The sequence below is a fragment of the Rhinolophus hipposideros genome (assembly GCF_964194185.1).
Source record: "Rhinolophus hipposideros genome assembly, chromosome: 1".
NCBI classification, from domain to species: domain Eukaryota; kingdom Metazoa; phylum Chordata; class Mammalia; order Chiroptera; family Rhinolophidae; genus Rhinolophus; species Rhinolophus hipposideros.
The window spans coordinates 105,825,215-105,839,353 of NC_138047.1; the positions used below are offsets into that span (position 1 = coordinate 105,825,215).

Sequence of the window (14,139 nt, forward strand, 5' to 3'; positions counted from 1 at the left end):
TGTACTCCTCATTCCATTTTATCAATGAGGAATCTGAGAATCAGAGTCAAAATATCACAGCTTGGCCCACTCGATCACTTTCCCTTCAGTAAAAGGACCCCCTGGGTTCCTGATCAATGAGAACTTTCCAGCTGCATGGGCAGTAAGCTTTGAGTTTGTTGAATTATTTAGGTCATCTTCCACAAAGACTAGCCATTCAAATTCGTTTATGTGGCAGAATATCTAAGAATAATGCAAGCTAATAAGAGGTCTAGAGTACTGTTAGATATAACCATCGCTAAGAAGAGCCCACTGACTCTTGTAGTAAAAGTTTAACTTTAGGAATCAGAGCAGATCAATTTGACACATGCCGCTAATGATGGTGCAGCTCAGTGGTGTTTCTCAGTTGTGGCTGCACATTCAAAGATGTTTAAAATTTTTTTAAATATCAAAGCTTAGGCCTTATCCCTCAGAAATTCTGATTCAACTCGTTTGGAGTGAGTCTCAGACATTCATAGTTTAATCCTCACGTGGTTCCACAAGGTAGAAAGAATTGAGGACTGCTGGCAGGCAGAATGGGAAACGCTTAGCACTTGTCTCACGTCCTCCACCTCCCGAGCCCGTAGTGGACATCATTCAGCAATCAGGCCCCTCATTTCCGTTGGCTGGGATGCAGCTTTAGTCTTTCTCATCACAGGGCTTTGACTTGGCACTAGCGGTAAATTCAAGTTGACATATGAACTGGGACATATTTTCTATCCCTGACAAGCCAGATGAGACATACTTTCCCAGTTCTGGAAGTTATCAGGGGTATGGAAAGATAGGGTCCCCTCCATGCTGAGTAGACCCCAACCAATGTTGACAACTGAGGTCTAATGGCCTCTTGTGAAAGGGCATTGGAAGAGCACAGAAGAGGGGCCAAAATTGGGAGAGCATTGACAACCAGACCTCATGAGAAGTGGTTTCAGAACCCCAAGATGTTTAGCTCAGAGAAGACCCATGGAGCAATATATATATAAAGGGGTGACCCTCTGTCTGAATCCTCCAAAGAGTTGTGTAAGGCCCCAAAGGGGGACTCCTCGGGAGGTACAGTCTGACTCAGTCTGTGGGAGACCTTCTCCGGGCACAGCCCTGTCTGCAAACCCCACCTCTGTCACTGACACAAATGGCCTTACACCAATCATCAAACCTCTCTGAGCTTCCTTTTCCTCTTCTTTCAAGTGAAGATAATGGTGCCTATTTCACAAAAGTGTTGCAATGATGGCGTGAGGAGATGAATAAGGGGCATCTAGCCCAAAGTGTCGGGTCAACGAATGAATGCTGGCTGTCACCTTTCTTTTGGAAGACACTGCAGAGGGCCAGCTCCCCCAGTACCGTGAGAGTTTTGAGAGCAGGGTCAGTCTTAGAAGAGAATAGAAAACAATGTTCTAAGTGCATCCCCTATGCCCAGCATTGTGAGTATCCAACCAATGGGACACATGCATGCCCAGGCCCCACACTGGGAGTGTCAGAGGGCACTAATAGTGTCAAAGCAAAAAGTCCAATGATTCTGTCCCCACTTGTGAGTGTGTGCTGGGGTACTCATGTTCCCTTACATTCTTCTCAAATTGGTCTAGAGTTCCAGAAGGTTCTGTATGACCTCAAGAACATTATCTCTTACCTTCCCCTGCTCCCAACCATTTATCTCTTTATCAAGCTTGACATCTTGTCCTGTTTCTTCCTGTTCCAGGTGTGGCCAAGTCTGGTTTGCTGTTGATTCATTCCATCTCTTCCTGGATCATGGCCCCTGAGCTCTTGGTTCCTCTGCTACAGGGATACAGAGAAGTCCTACCCTGTGCTCTTGGGTTTTAGGGACACGATCGCAGAGCTGATCGTTTTCAAACTCTCACTGTGTGCATGACCCTACACATTCCACAGGCGTCATATCTACCAATAAACTGCCAAAAAAACTACATATCTGCCAATAAACTACAAGGTAAGTACAGTTATTACCCCCATTTTAACATGGGGGAAAAAAAACTTGGCAAGTAACTTAATTCCATCTAACTTCCGGGTCTTATGAACTAAAAAGTTAAGGGAATCGGGATTTGAATCAGGTGTAATTATTTTAAAATATGTCCATAAAGTATCAGAATGAACCCATGGGACTTAATATATGTACATCATTAGGCATAGACATATATGTAGTTGCTTATGGATGTGTGCATATATGCACATGTGAAGAATATATGTGTGAATGCTTGTACATAGATCTCTTTTCCCTCTGTCCTTTCTGAGGGGCTGGAAGCAATGTCACTTCAGTAGCAATAACACCCTATTGCCCAGATCCAGATTTTTACATGCCATTCTCTACTAAAAGGAATCAACATTCCTGGCTGGTTCCAGGGAATATCCAGGATGAGTCTTATGCAAAAAATATCGCAGCAAACTGCTCAAAGAAAAATGAGAGAATATCAAAAGGACACAGGAGCCCATGTGAAAGGACTCCCACTGGCCAAATCTGGCACAATTTAGACATCATAATAAATATGGGGAGTAAAGGATTATTAATTAGGAATCCAAGAGTCTGCACCTCTGTGAATAAATAAATACCCTTCCTCAGTAAAAAACCAACAATAAAAAGATGATGAAATTTTTGTTTTCTTTTTTAAAAACACCATTTCACCAGCACAATAATAATTGATTCGGACAACGATCATCAATAGATGTTAAAACCCGTGGGAGGACGTTTGAGGAATAAAAGGGTATTTTCATAGCCTCAACGTGTCTCTCCAAAGGACACTTACTACTTACACAGAGTAAAATAGTGTCTTTCCGGTGGACACTCCCATGACCAACATGAGCATTGCTAGGAGTGGGTTCATTGCCAGCCCGCGCCCCCTGGTACAACGCTCTCAAAGGAAGCCAGCTTCACAAGTGTGGTATTCATGCCTGAAGGGCACGTCAGCATCTCCTCAGGAGGAAGCACCGGACAAATCCAGATTAAGGGACATGATACCTAGTGCCTGGCTGGGTGTCCTTCACAAAAGTCAACGTCATGAGAGACGGGGAGGAACTATTGCAGAATAAAGAAGGTCTAAAGAGATATAACAACCAAATGCGACACATGGTCATGGATTATTTTGTGATAAAGGACATCGTCATGGAATCTGACTACGGTCTGTAGATTAGATACGAAAATTTTTTGCTTTAGGAAACGTGCTCTGAAGTATTCAGGGATAAAGAAGCATCATGTCTTACATGGTCCAAATGGTTCAGAAAAGAGGTGGGGAGGGAACAAAGCAAGTAACATCGTAAAATAATATGTGAGGGACCGAGATCAAGGGTATTTAGGAATTCTTTTGTAATATTTTGCAACTTTTCTGTAAATCTGAAATTGTCAGAATAATTTTTTTAAATAAAACATAAAATGTAAAACAGCTCTTCTGCAAATTCCTTGACACTCTTCTCATCAAGAGGTAAAATCTAATGTCCTTTCCTTGAACAAGGTCTAGCCTCAGGGACTTGCTTCTATGGTTACTGGAAGCCAGGTCACTGAGGAGATCTGGCGTCCACCTGGCTCTCTCCATCTCACGGCACACAACTGTGAGCGCCGAGCCACTGTGTAAGAAGCCCACCCTCCCTGAAGCCAGCGTGCTGGAGAGGCCGCATACAAGACCTCAGAGAGGTAGACATGCCTGCAAAGCCCCAACTGTTCCCTAGAGACAAAGGGCACTTTTGTCAGTTGCCATGTCCTGTCTTACCACCCAGGCCACTGAAGTTCTGCAACATTGGGGACAGGTCACTCCTATTATCACACAGAGCCACCAGGAATAGGGTAAGAAGAGTGAGATGCAAAGTTAAAAGAAGTGCTCTCTGCTCATCTGTTGTCACATGTTCCTTCTGTTCCTAGTATGGTGGATAAGGCACAGGAATGAAGGTCCCTGTCAAATTCAGTGTGAGTTTCTCTGGCCAGATGACCTTCAGCGAGTCTCTCGACCTCTCCCCAGGTCAACTGGCTCTTCTCTTTAATGGGCAGGCTGGGAGGACTTCACCAGGTGTTTGTGAGCTCTGAGGGGAACATTGTGGACCCAGTACACTGGTTATAAAGGAACATTCAAGCTGCATTCGGGTGTGTTGTGTGATGATCACACTTCCTGCTGAGCTTGCAGCCCTGCAGGCCTTTGATCAGCCCAAAATGTGAGGACCACCCCCACCATGGGATTCTCTGTGTAAACACCTAGTTACTCACTCAATTGCAGCACCCAAGACTGGTGCATGTGGGTGTGCGTGTGTGCGTGTGTGTGTGTATAGGACACCAAGGTGGAGAGACACATGGACATTTAGTGAGCACCTACTCTGTGCCAGACACTGCTCTAGGCTGAGAAGACAGTGGGGGCAAAGCAGACCGAGTCTCAGCTCCCACGGCCGTCAGCTTCTAGGATGATGAACTTCTACCCAAGCTAGGGACCTCAAAGTCTTAAATGTATCCAGCCATAGAGTTCTTTTAAAAATGAGAAAAAAAGAAGAGGAAAGGAGAGAAGGGGAGGGGAAGGGAGACAAGGAGACAGGAGAGGAGAGGGGAGAGGAGGAGAGGAGAATGGAGGGGAGGGGAGGGGAGGGGAGGGGAGAGAAAAGAAAAAAGAAAAGAGAAAAAAAAGAAAAGAAGAGAATGACACAAAAATAACCTCAGTGCTATACACACTCACTTAACTGTCATCCCAAAACCTTTGGGGTTGATGTACCCATTTCTCAAATACAGAAACAGAAGCAAGGACAGGTGCCCCAAATCACACAACTAATAAACGGGGACAGCTAAAATTTGAACTCCGGGCTGTGGAGTTTCAAAGTGTGGGCAGCGTGGCTTTGTGGACGGGCAGCTGGGATGTGGAGTCCATCAGCCTAGGTCGGGTCTCCCAGGAGGGATAATCCATTGTTGTGGGGCGTCCTCTGCATTGCAGGATGTTTGACAGCATCCCTGGCCACCCCCCACTAACTGGCAGGAGCACCCCACACCCTGTTGTGACAACCAAAAATGTCTCCAGACATGGCCAAATATCACCCCAATTGAGAACCACTGGCCTAGGGGTAAACCCTGGCTCCACCACTTACTAGTCATATGACCATGGAGAGGCCACTTAACCTCTCTGTGCCTCAGTGTCCTCATCTGTAAAATGGAAAAATAATAGTATGTGAGATTAATGTGAGGATCAAACAGGAATCAGGAAAGCACTTGGCCATCCACGAAAGAGCTCAGGATATGGCCTTTCTTTTTCCTACTGCCCTCTGCTATTTACTCTACAAGCACAAAGGAGTACTCAGAGCAGGTGCACAGGGAGGGTGGGCTTACGAATGGATATAGGAATGCTGCAGTTCATTAAAAAATGAACGAGGAATATTCTGGTGCAGGCCTTATGCATTTGCTGACTGGGGATACCCTGGCAGCGCCTCTCCCCACCACAGGGCAGTTTAGATTAAAGACTCCATGGCCAGGCTGCCCAGGTTCAAGTGCAGCTCGGCCCCTCGTGAGGGGCTAGTTATTTAACCTCCTCGTGCCTTAAAAGAGCATTTCCTGAGGTGGCATGTGAGTAGCACCCTGCACAGGACAGGTCTCTGGAGTGCCTGCTGTTACCGCTGTCAGTGTTGTTAGCATTGACCCTTCATAGCCCTCAGCCGCACGGGCCACCTCCTCTTCTCCCAGGGTGTCCAGCACAGTCCCATTTCCTGGCCTTGGCACTTGCCATTCCCTCCAGCCGGAGCACTCTTCCTCCTGGACACCACCATCGCTCCGACCCTTCCTTCTTCATCTGGGTCTCTCTTCTTCGTGCCTCTTCGGAGAGGCCTTCCCGGACCACCTTAAATAAGCAGCAGCAGCATGACTCCCTTTTTCCTTTGCATCAGATCAGTAACCACTGCCTGATAGGACAAATCGGAGTCTATACAGCACAACTCACTGCAGAGCAGTGTGTTTGTCTGCTTGTCTCCCTCCCATTAAAACAGAAGTTTCAAGACTTCAGAGCATTTGACTGGCAACTATATTTCTAGGACAGTGCCTAGTACACGATAGGTGTAAATAATTATAATGAATGATATTTTGCAGAAGGGGTTTCCAAAGTCCTCACATAACCCATTTTTTCCTGACACAGAAATCATTTGATCTGGGGCCTAGAATAACATTTGCCAGGAAAGATTCTGCTTCTAACAACCTGTCCTTCAGAATAGAACAGCTGCACTTTAGAGACTTCCAGGTCAATTGGAGTTTCTCAAACTGTGTTCCCTGCCAGTGTCCGGAGATCCAGTTAAGAAGCAATTCCACCAAACAAGGATTCACAAGGTCAAAGACATTGGAAAACAATGCAGAATTCTCTCCTGCTTGGGGATTCACCGTGTCTAAGAAAAGTTCCAAGAAGTCCTGTAGAGAAAATAGAAACTGTGCCTGGGTTTGCTGAACTCACTTCACCCTAGACCCCACCCATCCACACCGGCATCATGAAGCACAATTTGGAAAACTGCTCTAGTGCAAGTCTTTCAATTTACAGTTGCAGACAAAAGGTGAAGCCCAGGGAGGTTAGTTGACTCATTCAAGGTCACACGGCCAGCCATCTCCTGGAACAGGGCAGGGAGCTCTTCACTGATGTTCCCTAATTGTCCACTTAGCTATCGGATCACAAGAGGTCAAATACTGGACGCAGACCTCAGATTCCAACATTGCTTGGTCTAAATCATAAATGAAAATGAATGTACCAGATCAGATTTGCTTTCAATCTCACGCAGAAATAGTCCTTCATTCAACAAATATTTGTTAAGCATTATGTGCCAGGTACTGCACCTTTTGCAGTGAATGACACATGGCTGTTCAGTAGACTGACAATAAAATTATCCCAATAGAGGCCAACATTGATTGAAGTGTCCTTGATAAGCTTCAAAGTAGGAACTGACTGTGAGAAATTACATACTCACATTTCATTTGCTTCCCATTAATAATGCTCCCAGTTAGATCTAATGGTAAGAATCCGCTCTAGCTGGAATTGTTCTGAAATAAAATTCTCCCCTTCACACCTTCCAAACTGCAGAAGACAAGCAAACAGATTTGGATTCGTGGACTTTTTTGTGGAGCTTCTCAGTCAACAGATTTTCCAATTTCAAGTTCATTCAAATTTCATCTCTGGCTCCTACATCTTAGTTAAAATGCATTCTTTCATTTCCTACTGTCTGCAAATTAAAATGCCTATGTAAAAGTGGGATTTGTTTTTTACAGCATATCAACTCACGCATTTCAAAGCCCTCCAGAAAGTTTGTTTGATCAAAAGTCACGTAACTTGAAAACACTATAGATTTGAAGTTGAGAAAGATCTAGTTATTCTTCTGTATGATGGTCTCACTGAACTGATAGACTTCTGTCTAGGAATCGGAAGAATTGTTTTATGTTACGTTATTTTAACAAGAAGATTCTAAATCAGAAAAAAATAAATCAGAATTCCAGGCTTGACCTTCATATATGATGTCATGGCATTAAAAGCTAGCTTTCAGCACAGACTCAAGGTAGATGTATCTAATTTTTTAAAAATCTGAGAAATTGGAAGCTCATCACTGTCCCTTGCCCTGTGTGCATCTTTAAGGCCAAACGGTCTGTAAAGAAAATAAACGTGTGCTTCTACACCCAGCAAAATTCTTCCCTGTTTTTAAAAGATGCTTTTGTGGTTTTTCCAGGAGCCCTCCTCAAAGCCAATGCGGCAAAGCAAAGATAATCACCCCGTAACACACATAATTTGTGTTTATTAGACATCAGAACGAGTCAGGAAGAAGTCCTCAGCTGTAGTAAAGACACAAAGAGAGCAAAAGCTGCATGAACACGAGGCCACAGGAAGCAAGATACAGGAGAGCCACATGGTCCCATCAGCACTACACACACACACTGAACCTGTCATTTAAAAATCAACCCAAGCTCAAGTCACTGAGCAATCTATTTGCTTAAAATGGGAGGGGAGAGGATATTTTTTAAACACCAAATCCCACTTTTTTTAAAGGACCAAACACCACCTCCTTCCTCTTCTCTAAAAGGACCATTGGTCCACCTCTGCCAGACAGAGGTATATCTGATCGGTTTTGTTCCAACCCCCTCTGCCCACTCTTTCAACAACAAACCAGTCAGGAAAGGGTTCTAAGTACAGTGGCTACTACACAGAGACAGAGTAAAAGTGATAAACTGAGCAGCACTGAAAATGTGTGCATGTGTGCGCGCATGTGTGTGCACGTGGGTGTGCACGTGTGCATGTGTGTGCATGTATGCATGTGTGTGCGCATGTGTGTGCATGTGCATGTGCATGTGCACTCACATGTGTGTGCATGTGGGTGTGTGCATGTGGGTGTGTGTATGTGTGTGTGTGCACGTGGGTGCACGTGTGTGCATGTGCATGTGCGTGCATGTGCATGTGTGTGCATGTGCATGTGCACATACATGTGTGTGCATGTGGGTGTATGCATGTGTGTGCACATGGGTGTGCACGTGTGCGTGTGCATGTGCACACGTGTGTGTGCGTGCGTGTGTGCACATGTGGGGGGTGTGGGGGTGCGTATGCATGTGTGTTCTGCATGCTTGTTAATGTCTGATGTTATATAAATCCAGGAGGAACATTTCTTATGCAGTTTAATGGAATCCACTTGTGGGGAAAGGCATGACTTTGCCTAATAAAATTTCCCCCTCACAGTCCAGCTCCCAGAGAGACTCGGCAGCATGGTCACCATCTGGGGGCGTCTGAGAGACCTGGGACCTAGGAGCTAAAGGGCCCTCCTCCTCTTCGTGCATCTCCCTGTCCCCCAGGGTCACCGCGCTGGGCATCTCGTGGACGTAGGTAGCCGCCATCTCCTTGTGGAAGACGGTGTCCTGATTGTAAGAGATGAGCTCATTGCTGATGTTCACGGTCTCCACCGGGGTGCGGGAGCAGAGGTGGCTGCACCCCAGCAGCTGGGCAAACACCTTCCGGAAGTCCGTGTTGAAGGCATAGATGATGGGGTTGAGGGAGGAGTTGGCCCAGCCGAACCAGACGAAGACGTCGAAGGTGGTCTCGCTGATGCAAGGGAAGCCCACCCTCGGGCCCTCGGGGTGTCTGCTGCAGAAGGGGACCATGCAGTTAAGGAGGAAGAAGGGCAGCCAGCAGCACACGAAGACCCCCATGATCACCGACAGGGTCTTGAGCACCTTGGTCTCCTTCTTGATGGACGCTCGCAGGCTGGTGTGTGTGGCGCAGGCCGCGCGGCCCCGGCGCTCCACGGCCCTCTCCAGGGAGGAAATCCTGCGGACCTGCACCTGGGCGATGCGGTAGATGCGCGTGTACGTCACGATCATGATGGCCACGGGGATGTAGAAGCTGATGAGCGAGGAGGAGATGGCGTAGGTTCGGTTCAGGCTGGAGTCACAGTTGTCTGCCCTCACCTCCGGCTCTGCCGGCTCATCCCAAGGCGTCCCGTTGGCCAGGTTGGATGGTGGGTCCAGCCCGCCCCAGGAGGCTCCCTTGTCCCTGTGCCAGTGGAGCTGGACCGGGATGAAAGAGATGAGGACGGACAGGGTCCAGGTCAAGCCCACCATGACCCAGGCCACGCGCTGGGTCATCTTGCGCTGGTAGCAGAAAGGCCGAGAGATGGCCCAGTAGCGGTCCACGCTGATGACGCACAGGTTCAGGATGGAGGCTGTGGAGCACATGATGTCGAAGGCCACCCAGACGTCGCAGAAGGCCCCAAACGGCCAGTACCCGGCCACCTCAGCGACCGCCTTCCAGGGCATGACCAGCAGTGCCACCAAGAGATCGGACACCGCCAGAGACACGATGAAGACGTTGGTCATTCTGGCGCGCAAGTGGCGGTTTCGCACGATGGCCGCGCACACCAGCACGTTGCCCAGCAGGGTCCACACGACGAGCAGCGTCAGGAGGCCGGCGGTGACCACCTGCGCCGGCCCCACAGGCGCTGCCCCCGCCGAGCCCCCCACGGCGCCTCCGTGCGCGAGCTGCTGCTGCCCGAACCGCGCCCGGTACGCGGTGCCATTGCGCCCGGGCGGCAGCATGTCGGGCTTGGAGCCAGGGGCGGTCGGCGTGTGCTCCCAACTTCAGCCCTGCAGCCCCCGGGCGGCCCCATCGGGCACCCGGAACGGGGTGGCACGCCGGGACCCGCGGCTAAGCGATCCCCAAGCCCCGGGGGCGCTCACCGTGCGCTGCGCCGGGGCCCCGGGGCCCCTTTCGCCTCGAGTGGCTCTGGGTCGGTAGCCGCGTTGCGTCCCTGTCGTGCTGGCGCTGGGGACAGGAAGCGACCGGGGCCCACGGGGCTGTTCCCGGGAGCGGCGGACGCTGTGTCTGGTTCGCAGCCGGAGAAGCAAACAGCGAGCCGCCACCGAGGGGGCGGGGGCGGGAGCGGCCAGCGCCTGGCGAGCGCCGCCGCGCTGCTCCGTCCGGCTGCTCTCGGGGCCCGCGCTCACGCCCCCGCGCCCCCGCGCGCTGCGCTTTCTCGCTCACCCTCCCCACGAGTGCGGGAGCGCTCTCCCCCGCGCACTGGCCTCCCCGGTGCCCTAGCACCTTCTCCGCGCCCCGCCCGCCGAAGTCTGGGGGAGAACCTGCAGGTGGGAGAGGCGCCCCGGGGCCAGACTCTCGCCTAGTGCGGGAAAGAACGCTCCCCAGGAAGACGGAGAGGTGCCTGGCCCAGCCTGGATGCCCCGGCCTTGGCCACGTTTGGGGGACAGGAAGGTGGGGTAAGGGCGGGGGATGGGGAGCCCTGGCTCCGAGTCTGGGAAGCAGAGCTTGTAGGGTAAAGAGGGTGACTTTGGATGGTTCACAGACCTGAGTCCCAATCCGGACTCTATTCCTGGCTGTGTGATCTGCAGCGCGCTTCTTGACTTCTCTGGGCCTTGGTTTCCTTATCCACAGATGGGGGTAATGATGCCTTCTCTGCCCTGTGGGGTCAGGGTTCAGGGAAGCCAACTAGGGAAGACGTACAGGAAATGGTGTCACCTAGAAACAATTTGACATCGTCGTCCACCCCCCTCTCCCTCCCCCCCCACACACAAGCACTCTCCTAAGATTGGGGCGTCAGCTGACCTCTGGGAGAGTGCTCTTCCCCCTCCCACCCCAAACCTGGGGAGATTTGCACTTGGGGGAATAATTTTGGGTGAACCCAAAAGATGAGGAGGAGGAAGGGAGCCCCCCAGCAGATGGGAGCCTCCTCCCTGCAGGACACTGTCACACTTTCTCTTTTTTAGCCTTGAGAGGGATGGATTAATATCTCAGTGCTTAACAAAAGAGGAAACTGAGGCTTGAATGGGTGGTCAAAGTCCAAAAAATAAAAAAATAAAAAAAGAGGAGGAGGAGGGAGGAGAATGGTGGGGAAACACTGGGGAGGGAGAGCAGCGTTCCAGGATCTCACCACGCCTCCCTAGTGGACAAGTTCCGTTTGGGAACCGCCAAGACTGCGAGTGTTAACCTCAGCTGGAGAGAGACGAATGAAGCGTCAACGTGCTTCCATCTGAGACCTGCTATGAAGTCTAGAAACGGGCTGGACCCTCAACCCCGTCCTTGTCTCTCCGCTCAGGCCCACCCACCCCCTTCACTCTGGCCCCACCTGTACCCTGAATAACACCTAGGTGTCCCCGCTTCTCACACTCAGCCAGCTCAGCCTTAAACAGCCCTTCCCCCTCAAACTTTCTCCCCAGGCTGTGCTTTGCTGGAGACAAGACCATCTGTGCAGGTGCCTGTGCCTAAAACTGGAGAGTCACACATACCAGCTGTGTCTCCCCATCTCCTAGCAGCTGGACCACTGCTCTCCACGAGTGACGTCCCTGTCCAGGACTTGTGTCTTCCTCAGCCTGTTTTATGGAGACACTGTCCCAGGTTATTGCACTCCAGGTTCTGCTGTGATCCTCTCTGCACCCTCCATTCCACGGCAGGCAGAGTGATCTTCCTCACGTGTAACTATGACCGTGTCATTCCCCACGTGGAGAACCCCCAGGGATTCCCTGTGGTCCCCAATCTTTAGACAGTCATGGGAGTTCTTTTAAGTCTTTTCAACATCCTGCCCTTGATCACGGCTCCTATTTCTTCTCCTGTTACTCCTCCTCCTCCATTCAAGCCACTGCCACCAACACACACACACACTCCTTGTCATTTCCCTAATGGGTCATAAGGAAATGACCTTCATCTCATCTTCTCCTCCTGCAGAACACCAGCTTATGATGTCAGAAAAGAACTTGGGCTTTGAGTTTCAGTTCCTTATTCTTTTATTCAGCAAACATTTATTGAGCACCTATTATGTCCCAAGTGCTGTTTTATTCACTGAGAATATATATCTATATATATACTTTATATCTATCTATCTATCTATCTATCTATCTATCTATATATATATATATATATATATATATATGTAATCTTTCCCTCTTCCAGGTTATAGTCTAGTATTGGAGATAGACTTTAACCAGAGAGTCATCCAAAGAACTGTGTATTTACGACTGTGCCAAGGGCTAGGAAGGAAAGGTACACAGCATTATGAAAGTGTACGATGGAAGGGGTTGACCTACATGAGCTATTTAGGGCAGGCACCCTGAGGAAGTCCCTCTTTGGGATGAAATCACACTTCAGTGGACCAAAGGGAAGACCAAGAGAAGGAAAGCCATGGTGAGCAGGAACCGGCGTTTACTAGCTGTGGGGTCTTGAGCAAGATACTTGCTATCTCTGAGCCTCAGTTTCCCCATCTTCTAAATGGGTTCATCATAGTAGTCTAAAAGGTAAGTGTGATGAGACCCAAATAGCTCCTGTATGAGTAGCTCTGAGCCCTCCTTCTTTCTCTGGCTGTACCTGTGCAGGCTTCTATCCTACCTTTTGTAGTGGAGAGTCAGAAACTGGGTGCATTACTAGACCTGAGAGGCTGGAGGAGGAAGGCGTGGTCCCAGAGAAAGGGGCTGTGTTCGGTTTCATAATAAAGCGCAGAAGGAGAGAAGTGGGAGGAGAGGCTAACCAACCACGCGGGGTAGGGGTTTCCAGGGAAGTGACGTGAAAGAAATGAGGGGACTGGGGTCTGTAGGAAAGTGGATAGGAAAGGAAAAGGGAATTTTAGAAAAGGATTTCCTGGTGCCTTCACAGAACTTAGGAAATGCAAGAAAACAATGTGCGTTGGGAAATTCCCTTCTTGACACAACCCTGTTTGGAGTCTGGATTACGTGGACCATGGCTTCGTAAGTTGTACGGAGCACTTAACAGTCAGTGCCTCTCCCTCCTGTGAGGTCGCAGTTAAGCCACACTGCCCCAGAAATCCACGTGCCTCTCGGGACTGAGCAGTGTCCTGCGCCCCAGGACACCCTGTGTTGGCTCCTTTTGCACTGCTTTGTTACCACTCATTAGCATTCATGGCTGTTCTATCCTCTAGACTCTGAACTTATTAAATCAAGGAACTGTGCCATAATCAGAGACACAATGATATCTTTGAGCTTCTAGATCCAGTCCTACCCTGGTCATTGCAGTTACAAAAGCCAGTGAATTACCCTTTGCTATCACATACCTGAGTCACATACCTGAGTTGAGTTCCAATTGTCACCTGCAACTGAAAAGGCCCTGCCTAGAGCAAGGAACAAACATGGCTCGTTGGTGGCATGAGAACAAGGGAACAGACTGGCCGTCTGGGTGGGCAGCACTGGGAGGGCCGCACAGAAGAGAGGACACACTCAAGCTGGAAGGTGAAACGGAGTCCACCAGCATTCTGGGTGGAAGAGCATTGCTAACGAAGGGAACAGCATGTGCAAAAGCTCAGAGGCACGAAGCTTCCTGTGTGAAAGGATAGATCTCTAGGACTTTTCCCTCCGTTACCCAGTTTTCTCTCTATCAATAAGACCTTATGCTTATAAAGTGACAATGTGTAGCCTGGTTGCTGCAGCACATGTCTCTCCCGTCTTCCTGCAGAGGGCTCCTGGAGCAGTGTGTCTGATGGAGATGATGGCTTTGTGTAAGCAGTGGCTGCCCTTTCTCACCGAGGCTCTTTTCCACATTTTTCGGAAGAACTGGACAACATAAACAAATGAAAACCAAGAAGTCTCTCTGGTCAGCCTCAGAACCCAGGCTCATCAGCATGGACTGTAACAATAAGCTCTTTATCTCTTATCTTATCCCAGCCAGAGCCCCGCCCTCAGAGGACAACAGCAAGGAAGTG

General features: G+C 49.4%; 1 protein-coding gene across 1 annotated transcript; it reads right to left on the reverse strand.

Annotated features, from left to right (window-relative positions):
• Nucleotides 1-7,947: 7,947 nt before the first annotated feature.
• On the reverse strand, nucleotides 7,948-10,208 carry DRD5 (dopamine receptor D5). The gene has a single exon (XM_081048999.1). It carries the CDS (start codon nucleotides 10,016-10,018, stop codon nucleotides 8,606-8,608), a length of 1,413 nt encoding a protein of 470 aa, XP_080905125.1. The 5' UTR covers nucleotides 10,019-10,208; the 3' UTR covers nucleotides 7,948-8,605.
• Nucleotides 10,209-14,139: the final 3,931 nt, after the last annotated feature.

What these genes read in the sequence shown, in the direction of transcription:
- DRD5 (XM_081048999.1), bottom strand. Translation starts at nt 10,018, where the DNA reads ATGCTGCCGCCCGGGCGCAATGGCACCGCGTACCGGGCGCGGTTCGGG.